We start from the raw sequence: 12,002 nt of genomic DNA, 5'->3' as shown, positions 1-12,002 counted from the left end.
GCGAAATTAAAACACCAGGAGATGGAAACACGAGTAGGCGAGGCATTTTGCGTGATAACGAGGCTTTCGGGGAGCGGTACGTAATCCCGTTAAGACGCGACGAGTCAAATGCTCCGTCAAGTTTTCCACCTGTAATATACCCTCTTTCGTATCGACATCTCGAGGTACGACAACGAGTCGGAACATTCGACTCGCCGCGTGACATTTCTTAACTACGATCAGTTAATCTTGAATTAGAGACATTCCGATTGCCCAAAGTGGTTGACAAAAATTAAGCTAACCGAAGATTAAAATCCACCGTTTGGCCATCTCAAGTTGGGCGATTAACCGCAAGGGTGATACTCGATTAAGGATCTTACCGCGAACGTCGATGCAACGCGGTTAGATGTTCCTCGAGAGTGGGAGGCGAATGTAGAGCGAAAGTTTATTCGAACAATACCGGAACCTAGATACAGACGACGCTCTCGCTCGGTTCCGGCCCGGACAATCGCAAACTAAATATCGACGTCGGCCTCGGAGAGTCGCCGGGACACAAAAGGTGGAGAGGATCGATCGCGTCGATTTCCCCCGAACGGTACCAGGACTCGGCTCGGCGTTATCACTCCCCGAAAGGCACGCGACAGCCGTGACCTTCCGCGCCTCCGATTATCGGAACAACCTCTGAACTTTCTGCCCGTCCCCGGCCCGGCACCCGCCAGGAAAGAAAGGGACCTTTATGCGGATTGCTTTTTACGAGTCGTCCTTAGAACGCGGCGGCCCGGTCTCATTTTTTACGGCCCCAGGGATCGCGCTCGCAGTCCGCGAAACTCCCTCCTGGAGCGGATACAAAACCTCTTGACAAATTGTCCCGGAGTAGTCGCGTACCTACGCACTTCTTTATTTATGTTCTCTGTTTTTTCTCTCCCCCGTCTACCGGCGACCCAAATAACGAGGAGGCCCCGCGAGATGTGCGTAAAACGTCCAGGCGTGGTTTAATTTAATCGGGGACACTCCCATGAATAATTCAACGGATATTTCGCGAGAGGTATCTCGACCGCTTCCGGCAGCCGGGGCGGCGAGGGGGACCGGGAGATCCTCTCGCGAGTTAATTTAAATATAATCGCGATGGTTAATTCGGTTCTTTATTCTATTCTTTTTTTTTCCCCCCCAGAACGACTGCTCCAAGGAGGGATACCTGATGAAGCAGACCTGGTCGTTCCAGCGGTGGAGGCGCAGGTACTTCAAGCTCAAAGGCCGCACGCTGTATTACGCAAAAAGCACCAAGGTGAGTGCAGAAGGCTCCTCGCCTTCCGGACCTTCCCTCGCCCACGTCTCTTTCCGTTCGGATATAAATGCATATCTTTGTCTGAATATTTATGCGACGGTGTTTATATGAGAATGTGTATGTTTCATCAAAATGCGTTTAATTAACGTCAAGCAAGGAGCAAGGCTATGCCGAGAAAAAAGAAAAATCTCATTGAACCGAAGAAATATTTTGTCAATTCAAGGAACGATCGGTCGACTCGAATAAACTCGAATAAATTGGATGCAACGTTCCTTCGGAATTATGACGATTTATTTTGACGAGTTTACTCGAGTGAAAATAATTATTCCTTGAATCAACGAAATATGTCTTTGGTTCGATGACAGTTCATTTTTTTTTAATCAGGGTATTATGGAAAGATACGGGCGAATTAATTCGCAGAGAAAACAGGGAAAGAGATAAGAGGATCCGCCGAAAGTGCTCCCTTTGATGCCGTGGAAATTTGATCGAGCGCTTTTTCCACGAAGAGAGGGGAAGGGTGAACCTCCCGGTATATGTAACCCTCTGTACACGAAGTACGGATAACTCGAGTTTCGCAGCGAGCGAGCCAACTTCCCGAGGAACGCAAAGTTCGCTCACGGCGAAACCGTTCCGGATGTTCTGATTTTTAATGGAAAAACTTTAATATCTCGCCCATCGGCGATCCCTGGAACTTCGTTCCGGCTCCGAAGGTTCATGCCCTTCTGTTCGGAGCCGAGCAGTTTCTTCTCACCCCCGATGCAATTACACCTCTCCCTTGCTTGGCTGTTTACAGCGCAATTTCTTCGAAGGGAAAGAAAGCAATTTATAATTTAATTGCCCCTCTAAATGGCCGACATCGCGCTCCGCAACCTTTGCCAAGAGAACTTTTCATCGAACCGGGTTCATTTTACGTCATCCCGTAAACTCGTCATTTGGTTCCTTGGAGGTGCACATATACCTTCGCCATTTAATTGCTTACGAAAACGAGGTGCTCCAGATGGCACAATCGTCGTCTAACCGGAAATGCGATTCCCCGTTTGCCGTCTCGTTAGGAGTCAGACGTCAATCGAATTTCCGCCGTCTAATTACGTCGACTAGGGGCCGTTTAATATTGCATCGGTCTTCCAGCATTTTGGACGTTTAGGGGGATTCGGAGACGAGCTCTCGTGACGTCAGCAATCGGTCATTGTGGCTGACATAAATGGGAACGGTGGAAACGAGGATCCGTTTCCCTTCTAAGTAGTCGCGCCCGCGTTTGGTCAGACCTGCCTTCTCGGTCAGAAATTCGTGGATGTCGTTTCTCGGCATTTGTAATACCCAAATTCGGTGAATTTCATATATTTCTTTTTTTTTTCTGGGGGAAATTAAGGGAAAATGCGAAAATTCTATCGGGACGAGAGAATCAGAAAAATGTCGCGTGGAAGTGTAGGAATATCGCCTTACGTCTCCGATCCGCTCGAAGCGTCTTATCCTGTGTTCCGCGAAGCGGGGGCGTCGAATTTCTCAGGGCTTCTCGAGGGAAAAATTCGCCCCGGAAGTGACACCATCTCTGAGCGTTCTTTCAGTCATTGTTTGCACGTCGTATCAGGGAACGACGCAAGACTCCGTAACGTCCTTCGTTTTACGACTGAACGTTCTAGGAAAAACGTCGCCCTGTGAGGGGGACATCAGGGTTCGCATCGGTCGAAAGAGTAAGATTTGGTGAATTAAGGAAATGATAGACCGCTCGTGGTGGTCGCGACGAGGCGTTTATTACCGAATTACAGGATTTCATGACATTTCCGTCCTACTCGCGGGAGCCCCGGACGAGACGGGAATGGCGAGGTCGGGGGGAGAGAGCGTATATATACCTGCGGAGGGTCGCCGAGGGTCGCCGAGGAGGGCCGGAAACGGCCGAGCGCGGCTCGTTTGAACGGCCGAGGCGCGCGGCGCCACCCCCGCGGATACAGAGGGCACCGCTCGGGCCGCGACCCGCTCAGTCAACGGGTGGACGTGGAACCGAGTGGTCGCACCGGTGGCGCGGCTACCGACGCTGGGAACACGCAGGACTCCGCGACCTGTCGCCGAATACGCGCCATCGATCTCGCGGGCCTCCGCGACCCGGCCGGACGGAACCGACCCACCGAGGTTACGGAGGTTACGGGACGGCCGAACTCGCCGGGTTGAGAGGTTAGGAGGAGAACCGACGAGGATCGACCGCGCGGTTCCCGGGGAACCCGCTCGATCTTTTCCGGTCTCCCTAAAACCGCTAAAAATTTCCCTAGAACAAAGTTTTGATTTCGGTCGAGTTTCGCGTCTTCATAGGAAAAAGTTCGAAGGGTCGATACGAGAAATCCTATAAATCCTTGAAATCCTTTAAATTCGTCCTCAAAGGAGAGTCCTTGCACCAATTTCTATCGTTTTCATGGGTCTCGACGGAGGGCTCTGTAAATTAGTAGAAGCGGCCTCTCGTGGCTGGCCCCCGTGTAAATTCGGCTCCCGATAGGGTGGCCGGGGCGATAAGGGAAAGCTGTTTGCGATTTCCCCGGTGTGCCCTCTTCGATGTCGTCCGAGCGATACCTGCCCGCGGTGGATTTGCGTTTAATCTCGAACTCAAACAACCCCTCCACCGGGGAAAAGCGTGGATTCCTCCCGCTATTTTTCTTTTTCCTCCTCCCGGAAGTACCCTCGTAATCGCGATTACCCCAATTTTCGTTGAAAATTACGCCGGTAAGACGAGCCGCAATTATTTCCGCCTTCCTACGGACCGTACTCTCCCTTGTCGCGTTATTATGGTCTCTCGCGTTTCTGCAAATTTTTCTTTTTCTTTTCCTAGCCGCATCTCACGTTTCAATAAAATATTGCCAGCGAAATTCCTGGAGAGCTGGAAAGCAAAGTATAACAACCTGCGTCGCGGTTTTCCTTAGCGGCTTCCGCTTTGGAAAAGTAAAATTCTCTTTATTAAAATGCAACGTCAATTCGCGCGTCCCGGATAGAACCGCGGCCACGTTTATTTCCACCTGCGTTTTATAAATCCGCCCTGACATTCATGAAACTCGGAATAATCCGAGGCGCTGCCGCGATATGAGAAAACCATCCGTTTTCCCAGACGTATCGTCGCGTGCACGTATACATATCTCGTCTATATAGATACGTATACACGTCGTCTCGTTCGATACCGGTTCGGAAAGATTAACGCGTAATCTTAAATCCGAGCGGTCCTTGATCGGCGAAAATCGCCTTTGCTTCGTCCTGCCTCGTCCTGCCTCGTCTTCTCCTTTCTCCACTCTTTGTCTCCCTGAATCCTTCCTTTGGGGCTTTATTAAAAAATTCCCACTCTTTAATTAATCTTGTTTGAATTTTTTCCTTTTTTTTTTTTATATAGAGATGTACGTAATTGTGGGGGATATTAAAGCGAGGATCGTTTTCCTTCATTTTTTTCCCCCTTTTCTCGGGCTCGTTAGGGATGATTACTCCCATTATTCCGTGAGGATTCTTCGATTTCTCCTGTCTTCTAGGAACAGGACTAACCCTGGGAGCGTTAATAAAGTTCGTTTTCAGCGGCGGGCCTCGCGTTGCGCAATTAAGGACGACGTAACCAGGATGACGTTCGTAATCCGAGAACCTGCACTTAATCCTTAAAGGAGGATGCTCGTTATCCTGCCACCGCAATTTTCCGGGCTAGCTCCACCCAAAAGATATTTTAGTATCGGTCCTTCGAACAAAACTTTGTTGAGTCTAAAATTGGACAAAATTAATCGTCGGATTAAAAACAGAAATGTGTATCTCAGATCGGAGCAAAAAGTCGGAGAACGAAGATGCGACTTTCGCCGGCTGGGACGATATTGTGAGAGAAAGGAGATATTAATAACGGATCAATGACGGTGACGATGTCGTGCAATGACTTTTAAACGATGACACTTTACCCTAGAAGTGCGTTGTCGCGTAACTTCGTATTTAATGTCGAAATATCTGTCCCTTGTTAAGTAATATTCGAGTATATCGTGAATATCGTAAAGATAGGGGGAAATAATTAATGGCCAATAATTGTAGACGAAGTATAAACGTACCAGCCTAAGTTCGATCCGCGAAAACTCGAGTCGCCTAATTTCAACCCCCGACAGTGTCCAATTAACTCGAAAAGTAACGCAAAGTAGACTCATTGACCTAATTAGAATGAAATAGGTGTACGTACTACATAAATTATCGGATAAGTCGGCTAGGACTCGCGTTGACAATCATATAGAGGGGGGAGAGAACGAGCAGAGATTTCGAATAATTACCTAATTAAAATTACCCAACTAAGAATTACTATTCCGCTTAAAAAGTGGCGATCGAATCGAGCTCGGCTGAGAGACTAACGACGTGGGGGACGACGCTAGATGGTGAGTCCGAAATTAATGAAAAATATGTTTATATATTATATAAAGCTGTTCGTTCACAAATTTGACAATTTGCTGGAGAGAAACGTGGAGGGATATGCGAAACATGGGAGGTTTGGAGGTGCTCCATTTTTCCAATTTAAACGGTAACATCCGAATTTCCGACGCACGTCCAGACGGAGAGCCGAGATTCAGGACAAATGGGACATTAACGATATACCTGCCGAGCCCATGTATCTTTCATAGAGAGATGCGTATTTCTTTTTCTTTTCTTTTTTCTGAATATTTCATGATGGACGGACATTTTTCGGCGCGTCTACGCGAGGGAAATAACGAAAGGGAGGCAACGTGTTTCCCGGGAAATGACGCGTTTCACGGGAAATAACGTGTTTCGCATGAAATAACGCAGTTGCGTCGTCGGGCTTGATTTTGGCGCGACCAGGTCAGAGGACACGTCGGGGCTAATTTCGAGACAAGGCCCTGTATGCTTAACTCGCTCCCGTACGGCGCACCCTGTCTAATTACTTAAAACTCCCCTGTGTCACCCTTTCCTTTCGTTTTCACCTGCGGCCCCTCTCCCCGGGTAACTAACTCGATTTCATTCGGCCGGGAGTGGACCAATTTCCATTTGCAGAGTTACGAGCCTTAGAACGAGCTCCGCGACGGGAGTCTTTCGACATTTAAACCCTCCCAGGATTTTTATATTTGCGGGTCATTTACAACGCGGCGCATTTTAATCCGCCAAATCCGAAATAACTGCTCACAGTTTTCATATAGCGTATAAATGACCTGCCTTGAAAACGAGGGAGGAAGTCACGCACGTGAAAGGAGAGTATTTTTTTATATATATAAGAACGCGACGGCAGCCATTTAGAACCCGCCCATGCTTTCCATACATGCGAGCCGTTTATAACGTGACGCATTTCAATCGACCAAATCCGGAATAACTGCTCGCCTCCATTGTGCGTAAATTATCTGCCATGAAAATGAGGGAGCAAGTCGCGCACGTAAAGGGGTGGATAATTTTTTTCTTCTTTTAATAACGATGTCCAGAATCTAAATTTAAATAACCCATTGTGCCTAAATCACCTGCGATGGAAACGAGGGGTGGTTATTTAATTCGTTTTTAAAAGGGCCGACAATTTTTTCCCTGGGTTTTTCTTCCCAGAGGACGATTTTCACGATTTTTGCCAATGGATCGGCGATAGGACGTTGACTTCTTTCCTCCCCGAGTCGCGTTTATTTTTCCAGGGGGGTGGTTTCCTTTGGGGGTGGCTGGCAAACAAACCGGCCCGCTTCGCCCTTATTCCTGACCGAATAGTTATCCCTACAATGGAACGTGATTTGGCGAGATCGCCCCGAGAGGAGAGGATGCCTCTCTGCGATCGATTAAAACGAAGAAGCGACTTCAAGACCAGGTCCTCCCCTTTTCGGCATTGTGAGCTGCAATCGAAGCGACTCCTTTCCTCCCTCGGGAAAAGGAGGAGGAGGAGAAAAAGCGAGGAAATCCGTCGAGCGAAAAAGACTCCGTTTCTCGGTTTTCCCCCTTCTTCCTGAACCTTTAAATACGACCTAAGTGACGGCGATGTCAATCTCAAGGAGAGGGGGCCATAAAATCCAGGCACTTCTCGGCTTTACGAATATTTTATCGTTTTTTTTTCCCGACTTCACCTTTTTAAATCCAGAATTCGTGAATAATTCACCGCCCACGATGGAGACCAACATTATTTAAGGCAAAAATTCGTTGCATGAATAATTCCCGGTTCACGAATTTCTGCACGATCGCGATCGATGTATCTATCGTTCTCACGGTTTGTTTTTTTTTCTTTTCTTTCTTCCGGAACGGGAGGAAAAAAATGGATGAAAAATGAACTCGACGTGAGTTCGGGAGGACGCGTTAAATTCCACCCCCTTTTGAGGGCCTCGCGCGAGAATGTGTCCCGGCTCGTCGAGGGGGAAAGTTTTTCGTGGGATATGAGGGGACATCGGCACGCGATTCGAAAGCGGGAGGAAAAGTATCCGGAGGGGGAGGGAAGAGGAATTTTACGAGAGTTTGCCCGCAGTTCGAGGGCCCGGAGTCGACCTCTCGCATTCCTCTCGCGCTCGTACGACCCACTTGTAAATTCAGATCCGCGAGGGGTTTCGTGCCTTCCAGGGGTAGTTTACTTCTTTTTTTCTTTCCCTTCTTCTTGCGGCCGTTTCTCAGAGGCTTCTTCCAATTAAACGAGAGACGCTCTTCGGGAAGATCGAATCGACTGCAGTTTTTTTGCTCTCAGCGGGGTCAGGGGTCGCTCTAACGAGCTGTCCCCGAGTAAACTTTGTAACGTAATGGCCGTGGCAACCGACAATATGTATCCACGGTGCAGCCAGCCCCCCCCCCGGCCGAGAGGTAACCTAATTTGACGAATCCTCGCCGACCCTCGACCAGGGCTCGTGTCGGCCTAACGAACTCCCCTTCCCCGGAGAACGGCCCCGTGGTCGGCGCCTCCACCCTTGGGACTCGTGGGCATAACTCGGGAAATTAGATCGCTTTCGAGGGGATAACCCTTTCGGGCGGAACTCCACCTTTAAGCGGCGCTTTCCGTTTCTTTTTCTCCTCAAAATCGCTCGTTTCACCCCTCGAGCGTCTCGACCGAACGGTCCGGAAACTCCATATTTATCGGAGATTTTTAACAAGGGCGACACCGGGCACTTGGGGGAGCTTATTAATTTATATAAGCCATTCGAGAAGCTTATATTCGGGACTCGTCGTTACCTCCCTGTCTCCGTCTCTCCCCCACGCGAGAAATAATCCAATTTCGCGCAGTGCTCCTCTCCGTTGGCTCACGTAATAATAATAAGGGCTCCAAGTGTTACGCGTCCTTGTTATTCCTGACTGCAACGATCGGCCTCCATGCCCCTCGAAAGTGAATAGGGTCCATCGGCGATCTAATTTAATATTATATAATCTCCGCTTTGAGAGAATCCCACCATCCGTATTATTCCTCGATTTCGTCCTCGTTAACGCGCCTGCTCGTAAGAGGAGAAAAGGAAGATGGCGTCGTAGGTTCTCTCCGGAATTTCCTATCGTCGCGTTCCCCCGGAAACTCATTTCCTCGTGGGGGAATTTCCCTCGCCTCTTAGGAGATACGAAAGTGAACGACCTCTTCGAGGTAGGGCCTGCAGTTGCGGTTGCAGCTGCGGTATAATCGGCTCGAGGCGCCGATCTACGAACTTTTGGCTCGCCTATGCGAGTCGCGCGCGCGTCAGGCTATTCTCGGCCCAGCTTTCCCGACTCGTGTCTCGGGAGGAACATTCTCCGGTAATGGACTTCCCTCGAATATTTCCCCCCCGCCTTCTATTGGTATTTACTGCCCTTTTCCTCCACGAGGTTCTCGCGAAGTCGGGGCCGGGAACGGTCCATCGTCGGCCCCCAGCGTCCGAACCCGGGGTGCATTTTCCCGGGATTGAATTTAACCCTTTGCGCGATTCTACTCCCAGACGAACGTTCTCTGCACGATTTATCCGGGAAAATGTCTCAGGGCTTGATTTACAACGATCCCGAATTTTTCCCGGATCCGAAAGCGCCGACCTTTAGCTCTTCGCGTTCCTTCGAATTTTAATATCTGACGCGTCGATGGAAAAATAATCCTGGTCCTCGTGTCCGAGGTCGACGCTTCTGAAAATGCTGTTCAACTCGCAGGCGAATTTTCTATACAAATGTTTTTCATTGTTCGCGATAATTTCACGCCGTCGAAATTTCTTTCGTGATTATTTCCTGGGAATTTTAACAGAGCTTCGGACCGTTCGCGTACACGATGCGAACGCGCGAATTTTCTCACAAATTCTCTTTTTTCTTCGCGAAAATTTCACGCCGTCGAAATTTCTTTCGTGATTATTTCCTGGGAATTTTAGCAGAGCTCCAAACCGTTCGTGTACACGATGTGCGCACGCGAGAGGGCACTCATCGGGGAGAGAACACGCGAACGGGGCGAAAGGAGGATGAGAGGAGGAAAGGGAATGGGGAGGACAAAGAAAACCCGAGAGCGGGAATAAACGCCGAGTGAAACAGCGCGAGCGAATCCGCGGGGGGGCCGAATAAGAACCGTGACGCAACGAACAAGTAAGATAATGGATTTGTTCGGTTGGCCGAATAAACGTTTAAGTGGACGAATCCATTATCTAATAGGGGCTTAAAGCTCATCCCGGAGAAAGCGGGGCTTTACGCGCGAGCGATTTCGGCTCGATTCCTCGGGAAATAAATCGGGGCTGTTGGCGGATGAGAAACGAGAAAATTCCCCCTATTTCAAGATTTCACGAATTTCTCGGGATGAAATTTATGCCACTTAACGAGGAGAGAGGGCGAGTTCTCTAATTAAAGTACCGCTAATCGGGGGGATTAATTCCAGTGGACTCGACGTTGATAGATTCGGAAAGAAAATAAAATAAAAATGGATAAAAAATAGAGGATGCGACCGAAGGACGAGCTTTTTCCGAGCTAACTCGGCAGTTTAATTTGCAGCGAAAACGGGGAAAATTTGGCGAATCGAGAGCGAAGTCGGGCAGGAAAGCTCGGAGGAAAAAAAAAAAAAAGAGGCTCGAACGAGTAGATCCGTGTCGGCCGAAATTACCGTCCCGTTTTAAACCTGACCCGATTGCGAGAAGAGGACAGTTTTCGGGACGGCACTTTAAAGGGGAGAATTTTTCCGCGACTCGCGACGCTCCGGCGAATTTTTTGAATGGGAAAGAGCCTTGCCAATGGCTGATTTATGCAGAAGTCTGTCCTCGCGTTGGCACTTTGCGTTTACAGAGCTGCATTCACGAGCGAATGGCAGGAGCGGCTTATAGCTCGATGCAAATGAATGCGAATCACTCGGCGATCCGACGTGTACACGAAAGCAGGAGCTAAGGGCGAAAGCAGGGCCGAGGAAACCGTGAAAACCATTTCCACGCCGGGAAATGGAGGTCGGAAGAGCCGTTTAAAAAAAGAAACGCCCCGGCTCGCACTTTCTTCTTTTTCGTTTTCTTTTCGAGGGAAATCGGGCCGCGTTTACAACGAAGGATTAGCGAAACTCTCCTTGTTTCCGGGTGGAGCTCTAAAATCAGGAACTCGTCCAGGCCGAGGGCAACTTCTGGAATTACTCCAACCCCTCCGGAACTCCACTCTCGAGGGAGTTTAGTCTTTTGCGTTTCAACTTTTTCTCGGCTTAATCCCGCGACGAAACGGTGTTTGCACCTTCGAGTGGGGCATCAAAAGGGAGGGGTTGAAACGCTCCTATAAAATCGAAATAATTCACGGAGACAAGTTGAATTTTCAGGCTAAAATGGAATTTTGAGAACTCGAGGTGACCGTTGTCTACAAAATGGAAGACCAGTTTTGGAACATCCTTTTTTTAGCTACTTCACCGGACGCGCGGGATTTATTCTCAAAGAGGGAGTAAAGTGAGAAGTCGATCCTCGGCTCGGATGAGCTCGAAATGGCGGAGTAGCCGCGAGGAATCGAGGTAATTCATGGAGGCGATTTCTTCCCCCTGGGGTATCGCCAGTTTACGTGCCCTTCCGCGTACAGGTGTGCCTCGGTGGGTGAAATGCAGGTGCCATTAGACGGTGTCGGAGCGAAGAGCACACGCGGGAAATTGATCGGGCCCACCCCGAGGGTGGTTTGCGCCGAAAGCCCTTTTCCCGCGGGAGCGGACGTCCCGGAAACATTAGACGGGGCCCGAGGTTGATAAATAGATCGAGTTATGGCAACAAGCTTGATAAATAGATCGGGTTATGCCCGAGCTTTGCGACGGATAAATGAGCCCGGCCTCGTGGGAACGACCTTCGACTCCGAATCGCGTCGAGCTCCCCGCTAAAGAGACGATTAATGGCGTGTTTCGGAATTGCGGACTCGCGAGGCTAAACAGACGAGAGAGGTGAAAGAGATCCAGTAGATGGACAGGAAAATTTAGGTGGACCAGAAAATCCAGATGGACCAAATAAATCAAATAAACCAAGTAGACCGGGTAGACAAGAGAAACAAGAGAGACCAACGGGACCCTCGAGCATCGCATCGACCGGAAGTCCTCGTGGCTGCGTTTTGCATACCCGAAACGGGCAAACTACCTCTAGAAACTCCGGCAATAAATGTAGGAACACGAGCACACGCCGTTTACTCCGCAGCCGACTGCACCGAACCGTGCAGGGGTCCATAAAACATTTTCTATCTAAAAGGGGTCCTCCAAAAAAATATATATATCCACCCAAGGTAAATTGATTTTCAGAACCCCCAAGGTGGTCGAGCTAATGCGAGTCCGCTTCTGCGAGTCATTGATTGGAGATATAGAGATATATGGACCAAGCGGAGGAAGCTCCGAGATCTTATCCGAGAAGAACCCTATCGGGAGGGATTCGAA

The 12,002-nt window shown here is 49.3% G+C and overlaps 1 protein-coding gene across 4 annotated transcripts in view; it reads left to right on the top strand.

The window, feature by feature from the left end:
- Nucleotides 1-12,002, top strand: part of LOC105698649 (diacylglycerol kinase eta) — a 29,367-nt gene that overhangs the window by 2,059 nt on the left and 15,306 nt on the right. For all 4 annotated transcript variants that reach the window (XM_012423080.1, XM_012423081.1, XM_012423082.1 and 1 more), the window contains exon 3: nucleotides 1,151-1,264. In XM_012423080.1, the coding sequence (XP_012278503.1) occupies nucleotides 1,151-1,264 (114 nt within the window). The remainder of the gene's footprint in view (nucleotides 1-1,150; nucleotides 1,265-12,002) is intronic.

Source organism: Orussus abietinus, unplaced genomic scaffold (genome assembly GCF_000612105.2).
Source record: "Orussus abietinus isolate OABI.00-Male unplaced genomic scaffold, Oabi_2.0 scaffold31, whole genome shotgun sequence".
Classification (NCBI taxonomy): Eukaryota; Metazoa; Arthropoda; class Insecta; order Hymenoptera; family Orussidae; genus Orussus; species Orussus abietinus.
This window is presented reverse-complemented; position numbering and strand designations above follow the sequence as displayed.